This window comes from Biomphalaria glabrata, chromosome 11 (genome assembly GCF_947242115.1).
Source record: "Biomphalaria glabrata chromosome 11, xgBioGlab47.1, whole genome shotgun sequence".
Lineage (NCBI taxonomy): Eukaryota > Metazoa > Mollusca > Gastropoda > Planorbidae > Biomphalaria > Biomphalaria glabrata.
The window spans coordinates 41438719-41454662 of NC_074721.1; the positions used below are offsets into that span (position 1 = coordinate 41438719).

General features: G+C 35.9%; 1 protein-coding gene across 1 annotated transcript; it reads right to left on the bottom strand.

Moving 5' to 3' along the window:
* Nucleotides 1-7745: 7745 nt before the first annotated feature.
* On the bottom strand, nucleotides 7746-14875 carry LOC106066604 (myosin-2 essential light chain-like). The gene is made up of 5 exons (XM_013225674.2): nucleotides 14729-14875; nucleotides 13142-13310; nucleotides 11609-11773; nucleotides 9643-9720; nucleotides 7746-8703 (listed from the first exon to the last, which is right to left on the bottom strand). Exons 1-5 carry the CDS (start codon nucleotides 14729-14731, stop codon nucleotides 8675-8677), a joined length of 444 nt encoding a protein of 147 aa, XP_013081128.1. The 5' UTR covers nucleotides 14732-14875; the 3' UTR covers nucleotides 7746-8674.
* Nucleotides 14876-15944: the final 1069 nt, after the last annotated feature.

A 15944-nucleotide genomic window follows, 5' to 3' on the forward strand; every position in this document is an offset into this window, starting at 1 on the left:
CTTTAATAGTGTATGCCTACTCTGAAAGAATGAATTATGGATGTCTAACACTCTGCTAGAAACACTCCAGTTTCTATTGCCTCGCAAAAAGTAGGCCTATATGTAAGTCAACGTGGCACTTTGTTTATCCAATTTTCTTTTTTGTTTTCTTAGCTTCTGGTAGCTTTAACACCATTTATATTAAATCTTTAGCTTAACACCTGAACTTTTCATTCGACTCCAACATTCAATAAATATATCTGTATGAGTTAAAAGTATAGAGGAAATCTTCAGGGGAGTAAATGTAAGTGATCTAGATAAACAAGTCACTTTAACTTGTCTGCGCAAGTCCATATAAAATTATATCAACTAATTGTACATATAGTTTAGTCCAAAAAAAAAAATTAAAATAAAATAGAACAAGAACGTGAAGACCAATTTGGCAAGATCTTTTTAAAACATTAAGGTGTGTACGAATGCAGGATACGAGTTAGATCTATAAATAGCGGCTAATAAATCCCATTTCGTGTAATATGATAGTTTTTGGCCCATATTTGCATTTGCAGCAGGAAATAACATTGTCTGTAAGGTAGATTTAGATTCGTGGCGCACAATGTGATTACGTAGTTCTCAAGTGAAAATGTCTACAAACGAGCGTCAGTTTTAGATTTGATAGGCAGAATTTTTTATATTTTTTATTAATCAGTAGGCCTACTATATAGATCTAGATGTATTAAAAAAGAAAAAAAAGAGGCTTGGCCTATCTGGGGGGGGGGGGGGAAGAACTCCACATTGACAACCATTTTTATCTCAATAGTGTAAGATTTTATTTAATTCCCTTTTTCGATATCTGAAAAAAAAAAGTAATTAATTACCACTATTTAATTAACTAACGTTTAATTTTTTTTTTATCGACGGAGCAGTGGCAGCAGCAAGAACCCAAAAATACGAGTAGCTGCATGAATTAACTGCATTTGCTGGGTCTATCGACGATGTCTTTGAGCGTTCGGTTTGTTGATTGCGATTTCAAAAAGACTTCATTGGTTATGTCCCTGTAGTTCAGAGGGACGCACTGCCTGTGTCTAACGTCATTGTCAGCCAATACGTCATGTACAGTCTAGACTTGGACAAGCTACTGGGTCAAGGCTACGATGGCTGCCCCGTGATGGATAGCATTCAAAACTTTGTTCAGGCAAGAGTTCTTCAAAATATTTAAACAAGGCCTTCGTCCATTGAGTGCCTCACAGAAACCTTGTTATCAATAATGACCTTAATGGCGTCTCAGATATACCTAATGCTGTTGGTGTCATCAAAAAAAAATTATCTGTTGTTTTTTTTCTGTATAAGTCCCAAACAAAAGTGTTGGTGCTAAATTTACCTCTTTTGTGCGAGACTATAATGAATACAAATCCATTCGCTCTTTAAGTCACAACATTGAGAAGATCTTTGACTGTTTGGCGTATCTTAAATTGAACGTCTGCAAGAGAAACTAGACAAACTGCACATATAATCAGTGCCCGCTCTTCGTTTGTTTCTAATTTATCTTCTAATTTTCGTCAGTTATTCATCTGTTCTTGAACTAATTACCTTGATGTTAATGACTGTCCAACTTATCATAGTGGCCGCTCAACAGCACACCAGCAGTCACATGTATAACATAATCAAAACCAATTTGACCTTGTGAAGAGCACTTAAGGGATGGCACTTGTGGAAGGCGAGACTGCTGGCAGACAGACTTGGTACCGGGTATTGAGTTGGTTATGCGGTCGACAGACAGAGCCAAAACCACAAGTTTGGATTTTGGGAGCTATTACAGAGCACGGCTTTATATTCCGTATCTTGGTTGGTTACTTTCATCATTAACGTCTCGCTTTTCAAGCAATAATAAAGCTCAGTTCACCCTAACCCTAACCCATTTTATTTACATCCAAAAATATACAAGAGTTGCAAATGGGAAGAAGGCTCTAAGCTCTATGCGACGAAAAGCACTTCATTAGTAAAGTTATTCACAGTTTCGGCAGCAACTGTCAACCTCTGCAGTTCTTTAATATTCTCCGCTACAAAAAAGTTGAAGCTACGACTTTAAGCCATAGGTGGCAACTTGCACCACCCTGCTAAAAATCCTGCGAGCGCCTATGCAATTATAGCCTACATAAACACTGAACCATAATCTTCTAATACAAAAACACAAAATGTAATAGAATACTCTGAAAGATACAAAGATAAAGGCACATTCCTCATTCCATATGCTAGGACAGAATTGTACAAATGCTCCTTCTTCCCTAGTGTTATTAGAGCATGGAATGGGTTGCCTGAGCTAGTCAGGAAAACCAGTGACTTAGCAAAATTAAGGTCATTGGTTAATATGCATGACTAAATGCGTGACGCGAATGACGTAATCATCTTCTTCTTTGAAGTATCGTCTGTATTATATCATCATCATCATTATCATCACTCCTTTGAGTTCCTCATGGAACATAGGGCCTCGACAAAAACACGCCACTCTCCACGGTCTCTTGCTAGCTTTTTGATGGTGTCCCAGCTCTTCCCGGTCTTCTCTGCTTCTTCAAGTACACTGCGTCGCCATGTTCTTTTTGGTCTTCCTCTGCGTCTTGTTCCCTGGGGGGTTCCACTCTAAGGCCTGCCTAGCTCTGTTGATGGTATCTTTTCTAAGGGTGTGACCAATCCATCTCCACTTCCTCTCTATGATCTGCACTTCTATATTTTTCTGTCCACTCATCTCCCACAGTTTGGTGTTTTCTACTTTGTATTATTGTCTGTATTATATAAGATAAGATAAGACATGTATGAAGCTACGAGTGTTTTGAGAATAATTTGCTTCATATTAATACTGTACGTTTTGTCGTAAAATATATTTTTTACTGTTCCGGATGTTCCTTCAGAATTGAAAATAATCTACTTCCTAGTCGAAACCTCCCGCAGGACGACGGAGGATGGCAGCGGGCAGGGTACGAACCCGGGACCATCGAGACGACCGAACGACAATCTATCGCGCAGACCGCACGTTACTCGTAAGAGTGAACCACGGCGTTCATCCATCAATGTATTTTTGACACAGCTAACAGCTTCAAAGTTTTTTATTATGGCAGTGGTTCTCAAAGTGTGGTCTGCGCCCCCCCCTCCACCCCCCAAGTGGTCCAGGAGACGACCGAAGGGAGTCCGCAGAAAGATAAAAAATTGTATATAATTAAAATAACTCCATGGCTAATAGCCAGTTAATTCGATATGATAATTTTAATTACAATCAACTCGCCCCTCACTACTGTTTAATATGTCTTTAATATGTCTATTACGTACATTTCTATGACGACCTAAACCAAAGATTTCAAGATATTCTTCACTTGAATATACCCGACTGGCTATTGAATACGTTTGCGAGTGGACAGTTACCAATCACAGTCCATAGTAATGCAGCAGTAACTTAGTGAAATATCCTCAAATGAGGATATTTAACTCTTTCTCTCCGTAATTATTTACCACATTCCGGTGGAATCAATGCTGGTATCGTCAGTTGGGAGAGAAAGAGTTAAACAAGGATAACACAAATTCTGGTTACAAAAACAGATCCCAGTTTTATATCCCGAATTATGGATGAGTGTAAAGAAGCTCTTGACTGCTTTCCCGTCTTCCTATTCCGGTACAAGTTCCTACAAGTGGTAAAGGATATAGTCTAAGCCAGTGGTTCCCAAACTTTTTTGTCTCGTAGACCCCTTGCCTTGTTTTTTAGTTTTTGGTAGACCCCCTGCTTAACTTGTATTGCATTTTTGCAGATTCATAAACTCATGTTTTAAACTAATTTCTAACTGTATTGAGCTGAAGAGTGAAAAAATAATTTAAAGCTACAGCAAAAGCTAGAGAGATCTATCTTTTTTTACTGATAAAATTTAAATTCAAACCAAATAAAATAAATATGTATTGCTGGAATCACCAAGCACACTAGAAATGTTGCTATTTTTTTTTTTTTTGCAAGTTCATCATCCGTTATTACTGATATTATGTTTCATATAGAAATTTTATGTTCTATGAAGTAGTTAAACATTAAATATTAATTAATTAATTAATTTGCCCTAAATATCATTTTAAAAGTTTTCGAAAAGAAAAGTTTCTCGTGTATTTCTTGATCTTTCACGTCTGGCTCAAATATTGGGCCCGCGGAGCTGTTTTCACTAACATGAGAAGGGTCAAAGGCGAGTTATTTGCGTCTAAATCAGTAAGCTTTGGCGGGAGGAACTCATTAGCCTTGGCTTGCAGCCCACCAAGCCAAAGGAAAACAGAATTCAAACCTCTGCTGCTTTGCAGCTACACCCAAACATGGAAAAGGTTTCGTTGTCCAGCACTGGGGATAAATATGGAGCAGAAGACCATTAGGCAGTTTGCAGGCTTTAATGCTCATCCCACCGATGTGCCCTTGAACTGTAGTGTTACTTAAAGAAATTTGTTGCAAAATATCAGATTTACGTTTATGTAAAACAATTTTTTAAACTACTTCAATGGCTGGTAAAATCAATGTTTTATCTACAGTGTTTTCCGTATTTGGCTATAGGTAAAGAGATCTTATAAGACACTCACAAATCACCATCTTTCTATATGATGTTTAAGAAAGATTGTGTGGGTTTATTCTGAACTTTATTTTTGAGTTTTTGAAATTTTTTTATCACCTTTATCTTTTTACGAGGGTAGCATCGTCTCAAATAATCCTTCAGTGTAATTGGTTTCATATGTTCATAAAAAGGCACTTAGACAACCGCTTATTTGACAAGGAAATAAATAATCAATGATGTAAAATCTAGATTTCTTTTTGTTAAACATTAGTTACATGTAGACAAAAGTAAATATTTAGATAAGTATTGAAATAAAATACAAATATTTTACATTTCAATAGCAGAACTAATATTTATAACTAAAGTACAAATCATTTAAATGTGCTTGAAATAGTCACATTAACGGGGTGTGAACATTAAAGTCATGACCTGCTTAAATGAAATCCACTACCGTAGACCCCCATGGACATCTCATAGACCCCCAATTTACTTTTTCACTTTCATGGACCCCCTGGAGGTCTTCATAGACCCCTGGGGGTCTATATAGACCACTTTGGGAAACACTGGTCTAAGCACTTCACTACCTATAAAATGCTTCCTAATGGCATGTGTCTCAAATAGCCTCTCAACAACTAGTCTAACTCCTGGGCTTCACGCGTGGCTCAGATATTAAGTCCGGCGGAACTGTTTTCATTAACAGGAGAAGGGGCGAAGAGGAGTAACTGGCGCCTTAACCAGTAAGTTTTGGACTGGAGGCGCTCGTTAGCCATTGTGGCAACCCACCCAGGAGAAGGAAAAACTCAGAATTCAAATCTCTTGCAGCTATACCCAATCATGGGAAAGGCTTCGGGAAAAATTTAGGAGCCGGCTACCCTTAGGCAGTTTGCAGATGTCATTGCTACGCCCTGGCACAGCAGCATGGATACATCAGCTGCGTGGAGATGGGGTAAATGATGTGTGGGTCACATCGTTCTGTCCACAGCTAGTGCCCAGGCATTCAACTCATACCCATGAGATGATCCATAGTCACCTCGCGACTATATCTTATTTTTAACAAAAGTTATATCTTAACCAAACACTCTTTGAACAAGTTTTTTTTTTTTTACATTTGCAATTTATACCTACCATGCATTATGTAGGCCTAGCTTTTTCACTTAGGGATCCGTGGACAAATTTCAATTATAGTATTAAGGGCGGTCATTGGTTTGAAAAAGTTTGATAACCACTGCATAATTGTATTGGGAAAAATTTGCTTACATAGAGATTTGGAATTATAATAATTTTATATATTATATTATAATTCTATATGGTTCCGCAAGGTTGTCATTCCCAGAAGTGGCGATGGATGTAAGCACTCCTGGCCTTCACGTGTGGCTCAGATATTGAGTCCGTCGGAACTGTTCTCGCTAACAGGAGAAAGGGAAAAGGCGAGTAACTGGCGCCTTAACCAGTTAGCTTCGGGCAAGAGGGGCTCGTTACCCACCTAGGAGAAGGAGTCAACCCTGAGGAACAATCAGGAGCTGACGACCCCAAGGCAGTTTGAAGCACCCAGTGCTACACCCTGTGACTGTGAAACAATGAACAATCTTGAAAAGTAGACTGTGAAACAATGAACAATCTTGAAAGACTGTGAAACAATGAACAATCTTGAAAGACTGTGAAACAATAAACAATCTTGAAAGGTAGACTGTGAAACAATGAACAATCTTGAAAAGTAGACTGTGAAACAATGAACAATCTTGAAAAGTAGACTGTGAAACAATGAACAATCTCGAAAGACTGAAACAGTGAACAGTCTTGAAAGACTGTGAAACAATGAACAATCTTGAAAGGTAGACTGTGAAACAATGAACAATCTTGAAAAGTAGACTGTGAAAAATGAACAATCTTGAAAGGTTTACTGTGAAACAATGAACAATCTAGAAAGACTGTGAAACAATGAACACTCTTGAAAGGTAAAAAGTTCTTCATGTTTCCATGTGTTGTCTGTCCACCATGACAGGTGAGCCTCTCAACTGAATTCATCTTCCCAGCAGTACAGTTTTATCAGAAACCAAACCTTGTGTCGGACATTGATCATAGAACAGATACAATTTGAGGCGTCTATGTTCATACTGAAACAACAATATAAATTAACTTTGTTTTTTGAGTGGCCTTTTCACATATTGAAATAACTTAAATTTGAAATGCAATAAAGTTGTATGTGTATAGTTTTGTCTATAAAAGTGAAGGAAAAAGAGTGTTCATATATGTTCTCTTAAATAGGATGGGGGTACCACCATTCACTGACCTATGTTGAATGAATAAGATTCTTTTTTTTATAATCTTTGGCTTTGCGGGGAATCCATTGTATTGTAACAAACAGGGAGGCACCTCAATGGGGGTTAACAGTAAAAGATCACACAGGTTTACCCACAGGTGATATGAGGACAGCATAAACAGCAATCCAAGTTATTAGATCATCTGACCTAGCGGTCAACTGTCGCCGGCTCTATCTTCTCTTGCCTACAAGATTAACTGTATACCGCCTCTTATTCTCTTACCTTTCAAGAAAATTCATTATTTTCGATAATTGTAAAAGTACTGCAACCTTGATGACTGCTAAAACATTTTCATCAAAAGTGTGAAGATTTGGTCATTATTCAACTTTTGTTTAATACATATTCACTTTGTTACAAAGTATAACATCTATTTAAAAAGGCTTTTCTTTCCAGTGAATGAATGAATATCCCTGTGTGAGTCTACAAGTTTGGCTGAGAATGATTAAATCTTGGATAAAACATTCAGGAAGAACACTTAGAAAATAATCTATGTTGTAACAAAGCATAGTAGAATGTTTTTAAGTTAAGTAATGAGGGTGTCATGTGGTCATCATAAGGACCAACCAACTTTACTTTTCCACAACTAATGTCAGATACCCATTAGAGCTGATTGGACTCAAGGATACCCTAAAAAATCCAGAAATTCAAAATAATAATTAAATTTATAGAGCACTGTTAACATATATAAAGTAGGCTGGAATAAGACCCAAGAACTTACAGCTTGGAAGCCAGTGGCTTTACCATTCAACCGCCACACCCCATATTGTTAGTGTTTGTACATTATACACCTAACTAGTGCAAACAGAGAAGCTAAATCCTTTTGTTTTCTATGACACAATTGGTATTAACTCAGACACAAAACAGAGAAAGACTATAAAGACCATGAGTTGTAAGAGCTTTATTTATTTATTGTAATACATAGCAATATAAACAAATGATTGATACCATCATCATTTCTCTGTACCCCAACTGATAAAAAAAAAATGATACAGCCACAGAAAAAAAAAATTGTAGAGTAACAATGCAAACTATTTCTTCATAAAGAACTCTATTTTGATTTAGAGAAGAATTAGCCCCCCTAAGAAAAAGACTTTTTAAAAAATATGAGCAGTTACCCCCCTTAAGCTGCTGAGGAAGACCTAATGCCAAATTGTTTCAAAGCAACATGAATAAATGAACACAGATAAATATATAGCAAATGTCGAAACATTATAAATAATTAGCTCAAGCTAATAGATGTGTATCGTATGTTTATAATAGGGTTATAATACACAAGTTCAATCAACCTAAAGAATACAAACAAAATATAGTACAAAAAGACCTATGCTGTTACAAATAGACTTTTGTGTTTCAAAGAAGTCTACATTGTCACATATTTGACCTACACATCAGAAACACAGACACTAAATTTTCGTTCGTCACACTAGATCATGTACAAGGCTAGATGAATGAATCTAAAACAAGGTCATGATTTTAACCCAGAAGTCCCCAGTTCAACCCAGAAGAAATATGTCTGCATAATGCAAGAAAAGTAACACAAATATTCTAAATAAAAATCAATTCTGGCTTTCAACTTTCTATAATGAACAAAATCACTTTTTTTTTATATCATAATTTTTTTTTAGAACTTATTAAATTACAATAGGTACCCAAATCATAATGGAAGAGAGATTGAGTTATTTCTAAATGATTGAATTAAGACACTGTAACTATAAATACATTTGTTACACGTGTAAAAGCTTGAGAGAGAAAAGTTCTAGGAAATTGTACTCCTGGGTCCCAAATCCAAAACAACATTGACAAGACAAGGCATCAACCGTTCATTACCACCTTGATAAACTCTGAAATCAAATAAACAAAACTCAGTCATTCTATAAAAAAAAAAAATTCTTAAAAAACAAAGTTTATATTAAGCATACTTGTATCATGTAATTACATTTTTAGTAGATCTAGATTAACAATAAAAAAGCATTTACAAAAATATATAAAAAACCACAAAAAAAGAGGGGAGGAGCGACAACCAGAATTCGAACTCATGGCTCAAGCATTCTTGGGCCAACAGGGTAACTGTTAGTGGAGAGCTTATGAGCATGGAAGATTGTCCTATTGTTTCTACAGTCTCGTCCTATTTCATGTATGTGTTCACTAGGACTCAGACGATGACCTATAAAGGGGACTTATTTGTAAAATGATTTACATGTTTCGGATGTTCCTTCAGAGTTGAAGATAGTTTACTTCCTAGTCCAAACCTCCCGCAGGACGACGGGGGATGGGAGCGGGCAGGGTTTGAACCCTCGACAAATCTGTACAACAGTCCAGCGTGCAAATCGCACGACCAGGCAGCTTATACCACCACTTTAGTCAATTACAATTTCTTTTCCTTGTTCGAGATACCAAACAAAATAATTAATTAACAATTAACTAATTGGTTAATTTTTAAAAATTGATTCTTGTGTTGTTAAGTAAAAGAAATAATTGTGCAAAATTTCAAGCTTGATCCCAGATTGGGTGTGGGAGAAATAACATGTACAAACTTTTTACCAGAGTGAGTTGATATAAGCTTTGTAAAAAAGAAAGTTCCCAAAACTTTTTTTTACTATTTTTACTAGAACTGAAGATCGGATTGCAAATGGTAAGTATTATTCTCAAAATTGATACCATGCATCAGCATTTATTAATAGTTTCTTCTTAAGGATAAAAATTGGAATTACCCTACCCGTTGCAAACCCATTAAAACAATGTACAAAAGAAACAGATTGAAAATGTTTAAGACTACAAACCTTCATATTGAATATTGCCCTGTCCATCTTCTTGTCCAGCAACCAGCTGATCCACCTCGTCTTCTGTCAACTTCTCACCTACAGAGTATACAACACAAGGGTTAGTAGGCCTGGCCTTAGGGTAAACAGCAATGAATGGATAATTAAAGGTAAACAATAAGGAAAGGATGTGTGGTGGATGTACAGTGGAACAGCTAACACCTTCGACTGTCTAATCTAGCTGGCTTAAATAGGTATTAGTTCATATACCGGTATAACCAGGGTGGGATTTAAGTGAAGGCAAGCTGGGCTACTGCCCTGGGGCTTCCACAAAAGAGATTTTAAAAAATATATCAGTATTTCGACGGGTCAGATACTTTTACATTTCTAAAACCTTTTTTTTTTTTTCACATTTAAATTTTACGTCAACTAGCAACACTATCATGATTAAGTAGTGTCTGCTTGTAGCATGGTCACAGTATGTAAATACAGCTCCCAAATTATGGTGGTGCATCTACCAAGGGCTTTACTCTACACAAACTAAAAAACTATCCACTTTTTTAAAACAAAAATATGCATATTTTAGTTTTTGTTAAAAAAGAAAAAGGAGATAAAACTATTTCTTTTAAGTAAACTATTAGATAGATAGATAGAAGTATATTAGTATTCATAAGTGGATCTTTATTATGCTTTAGAAAAAGTGTAGGGGCCTACACAAAAATGATGCTCCGTGGCATCCACATACTTCAATCCGGCGCTGGATATAACAGAGGTTTAAAGTCATTGGATTTCCTCGGTGACGGATTTCTAAAAAAAAAATACTCAAGTAGTACAGCACTTGGAAAGAAACAGGTAAATAAGTTAGAATAAAGCAAATGAGACAGGAAATGTTTTGTATTCTCCTTGTGTCTTTCACAGTTTTTTATTTATTACGCGAGGTCTTAATATTTGCAAGCTATTCTTTCTTTTTTTTTCCGCAACAGAAGATTTATCCAAGGGATGCTGAGCGTACACGGAAGTTATTTCATACATCATTGGTTCCCCAGATTTGTTAAAAATCATTATTACCATATTACGACCCATTGTTTTTTTTTATACAATGCGTAGCCCCAAGGTTGATATTTAATAAGCAAACCAGCAGGAAAATGTAACACATTATGTCTAAAGCAAATGTTTAATATTTATAGCCTTTTATATAGCGCTACTTTCATGCTTATAGCATGCTCAGAGCGCTTTGGTCCAATCTCATTTGTGGACCAGTGGGGGGGAGGGGGTATCTAGGAGTTGGTCTTCCGTGCTGCCTTTAGGCGCTCAGTAAATACAACTCTGCCCGAGTCGGGTGTCATAGTCAAGCCAAGCCAAGTTTGCTCTCGACCACGCTTCCCACAATAAACTAAATAAATAAACTAAATCCTCACTAGTTGTTTTTTTTTGTTTTTTGTATAGCACATATTTCATGCTTTATGTAGAATGCTCAGAGCGTAAGGTCTAATCTCTTTTGTGGAGCACATATTTCATGCTTTATGTAGCATGCTCAGAGCGTAAGGTCTAATCTCTTTTGTGGAGCACATATTTCATACTTATAGCATGCTCAGAGCGCTATGGCTCTATCACTTTTGTAGACCCGGGGGGGGGGGGGGGGGGGGGGTTATCTAGGAGAAGGTTTATGTGCTGCCCTTAGGCACACTGCAAACATGACTCTGCTCAAGTCATGTTTTGAATTAGAGCCCCTTGATATGTAGCCAAGTGGTTTATGCCTTTCTGCTACATAGTTGATTATAAGATATACAGCTTCATGAGTTTGTAGCAGACGATTAAAACTTTTAAAATATTAACTAAAAGACAATTAAAAAGTTGAAATTTTGTTATGATTATAAATACGTTTCAGGACTTTAACATAAATGCAATAGCAATAAGACTTGAAAAACAATATATTTGAAGATATCTACGTTATTGTACACACTACACAAAGTTACCAGTCACTTACCTAAAGATGTGAGAATATGTCTGAGCTCAGCACAGCCAATTGTTCCATTCTGATCCTTGTCAAAAACTCTAAATCCCTCTATAAAGTCTTCCATAGTTGGCAGGATGCGATTTTTGCTTATCGTCTGAAGGATGGGGTAAAATGTCTCAAATGAAATTCTTGCATCTGTTGAATAGTTAAGACAACTTTGTGAACAATTTAAATCTTTACCTTAAATTATTTTTTTGTTTCCAAAAAAAAAAAAAAAACAACCTTTAAAGTCACCATGGTTGTTATGAAAAGTAGGTTTGTGTTCTAGGTTTAGAACATTTTATGTGTCAAAATTTACCAAAGCTTGATGGGCGTGTGGTCAAGCACTTGGCTTCTGAAGAAAAGGGTTTGAAGTTCAAATCTCATGGAAGACTGGGATTGTGAATTTTTTTGTTTTTTAGGATGCCCCCGAGTTCACCCAACTTTAGGGGAGTGAAGGTGGTTGGCCATAAATCGGGCCACATGACACTCTTGTTAAATATTATCAACTTTGTTCTCTGTATAACTTACTAATCTTGTTTTAACCTTTGCAACACTCAATAGACACTGAAGAGAAGGTAGATAATAATGAAACTTAGTAACAATGTAACTTTTCACGATCTTGATATAGTGCCATAATTTAACAAAAAAATGAACATTTGGCGTCACAGTCAAAATAGTTCATTTCAAAACTTTGACTAAAGTATGGCTTGTTTCTTCTACTAACATTTCAAACTTTCAACTGAGAAAAAAATTCATAAAAATTAGCTAAAAAGATTCTAGCAATAAAAAATCATTCTATGGGTCAAGATTGATTTTTGTGATCTTACCATCACAAAAGAGATACAAGACACCAATAACAAAAGACAAACAAACACAAACACTCTTTTGTTCCCCTGGCAATCAAATCATCAAACAATCTGATATAAACTTTTCACATGTAAAGTATGAGTGAGTGTGGTGTGAATGTACACTTTGGTTTTTATAGATAAAGTTATAATGTTTTGTTTGGTGTAATGCACAAATTGTAATACAAATTTCCGTACGGACAAGAAAGATTATTAGTATTATTATGTTAGAAATGAACGAGTAGTCATTCTTTGGCGCTGCCAGGGTTGAGTTTTGCTAAAGATAAACAAAATTCATCATTGTCCCTTTAACAGTTTCCACTGAGGAATTTTCTGGTGATGTGGCAGGTCTGCAGCAGTACCGCCCTCTGACAGGCGACGAGGATGTTCCTAGGAATGTTAAGGGTCTTGAAGGTGTCTGTGAGGTCAGCTGTTATTATTATAGAACTTGACTTACTACTTCAACTCCAACTAAGTACTTATCTTGACTACATACTTGTAACTAACTGTTCCACTATAATTCTCCAATTCACTACCATAGACTCTCAATCTTTCGTACCACCTTACTTCCCGTCCTATCTAAATCTTATTCACTATTTACATTTTCACGCTCTATATTCACAAAATTCAGTAAAGCAAAAACAAGGTCGAATAAGTTAACTATTTTGACTATGACCTGGATTTTGAGAGAAGCCGCATTTCCTTATTTCTTGTTCGGTTGGGTTTTGATTCAGTGCCCTCAAGACATCACCAATCTGGTACGCAAAAATCTTGCCGTCCCCCCTCGTGTCAAACAAGGTGAAGGTCTCATGGTAATCAGACATCTCATCTTCAGATACTTTGGCCTGTCAAAATATGCAAACATGTTTAGAGCTGCCATATCTAACAAGTTAAGCCAAAGCAAAATAATCCACATTTAGATTAGATTCTTGATCTATCTAGAATAATCTCTATCAGAATTCTAGATTTAATATAGATGATAAATATCTAATATTAAACTGCATCTTCACTAGTTCTATTAGAGCATGGAATGGGTTGCCTGAGCTAGCCAGAAAAACCAGTGACTTGGCAGAATTTAAGTCATTGGTTAATATGCATGTTAAAATGCATGATGCGTAGATGTAATCATCTTCTTTTATGAAGTAATGTCTGTATTACATTAGAATTTAATAAGATATATACTAGTAATACTATCAGTATCATGAATGGATATAATATTTATTAATATATTATATTTTTAAATACTATACTATATTATATATAGAGTCTATATATATTATAGCTTTTATATAGATAAGCGCGCTACTTTCATGCTTATAGCATGCTCAGAGCACTTTTTGGTCTAATCTCATTTGTGGACCAGTGGGGGGGGGGGGGGGGGGGGGAAGGGGGTATCTAGGAGTTGGTTTTACGTGCTGCCTTTAGACGCTCAGTAAACACAACTCTGCCCGAGTCAGGTGTTGAACTAAAGCCCACTTCTAGGTAGCCAAGCCAAGCCAAGTTAAAGTGCACTTAGCCTGTCGACCACGCTTCCCACTATACTAATATAGATTTATAGATCTAGAATGTAGACTAGCTAGGAGTCTAAATCTCTAGTCTAGTGAAAATCAAGTCTAGTGATGACTCTAGACTCTTAGTCACTCTAGTCTAGATCTAAACTTGTGTCTACAATGACTACATCTAAACTAAATTCTAATTACTAAAATCACTCTGAAGTCTGAATGCTCTGATGTACACTCTCTGACTCAGGGAATAATCTAGATTTAGATTTTATATCTACACTCTACAGTTACAGTTTACACTTTACACAGACTTAGTCTACACTAGAGATTAGACACAACTTATTAGAGTAACTACAATTCTACAGTGACTCCTCACACTCACATCATTACACTACAGTACTACACTGTCTACAGTGAGTTCACTACAGTAGTACAGTAGCATTAGTTATTAAGAGTCTATCAGTCATAAATCATCATTTTATCATGATCATCATATTTAGAATCATAATTCATATGTAGAGTTAGAGTGTAGAGACACTCAGACGACTCAGTCTCAGACAGTCACTCAGACTCAGGTCAGGTCACTGACTCAGTGACTGAGTCGTCTGAGTCTGAGTGAAGTGAAGTGAGTGAATGACTGTGATTGGTGATTAAAGTATATAGAATCTAGACACCCAGTACATTTTTGGTGCTAAACAGAGGTACATCTAAGCCTTAATGACAACAACTTTAAAATATAAACCATCATAATCATGACTTACCATCTTTAGGGAGTAGATCAACAAAAAACAGCTAATCTCAATAGGCTAGGTTACTTCCGTAATTTTTCTGGCTGGCTGAGCTTTTCCGGTAGAAGTTACCCTCGGTAAACTAAAAATATGGACTACACTAAACAGCATTATAAACAGCTTTAGGTTCTACATCAGGCCCATAATAGACCTACTAAAATCTAGATATGTTTTTAAAACAATTTTATTTATAATTACATATTTAGATTTAATATTTCATAAATTTGTAAATTTAGCCGTTTAGTAACGATATGATTGTTTCGGCTATGTCGCTTTATCGATGCGACATATTTATATTATGAGTCATTGCGACCTGTTGTTAACAGATGTTTATGTTAGGCCTTCTTGACATTTCTAGCCAATCCTCATTATCATTTAGCAAAAAGCCATAAAAGGAATTTGAAATTATGAATTTGTAAAGCCTTAGAAGTGTTCGAACAGCTTTGTCATTTTATAATGCATTACCCCAACGTATTTTAGATTTAATCTACCGGCATTACATCTATAGCCTAGTGTAAACAAAATGAGGCGGGGCTTGACATGGTTAGCACATAGTCTATAAGTCTATATGGTAGCACATATATACAGGGCCAATGTGTGCATTGCACACAGGCGGCCGAATTTAAGGGGCGCCAAATCATTATTCCAAGGTTCCTTTTAAAAAAAAAATTGTTAAATAAAAAAAAACATTTAAATATTTTATATAAATTCTAATTATTCCATTATATTTTGAAAACTTACAAAAACAAACCAAAAAAAAAAAAAGTATTATTTCGTCCATTGCACTTCATTATAGTGACGACTTTTGTGTAAAGAAAAAGTCCGCAACAGAGACGTCTAACTTAAAAAAGACCATGCCCATTACAGACATTATATTGTCACGTGATTATTATATTTGTTTGACTTGAAGATCCTGATGAGATAAACTTGTGACATATGCAGGTTCGGAGGCGCCTTAATTATAGTTCAAACACTTTAATAATCAACGAAGTGACAAAGTGCTGATATGTTTTTATAGAGTTTTAATTAATTTAAACTTGAACTTGAAACAATAAATGCATGTACAAAGATATATAATGCAAATACAGGATTCAGTGAAAATGATCAATAAAATTAGTAACTATTTACTTTAAAACTAGCGACTTCTAAGTCTAACTTTCTAGCTCTCTCTCTCGTCTCAAGCTAACAC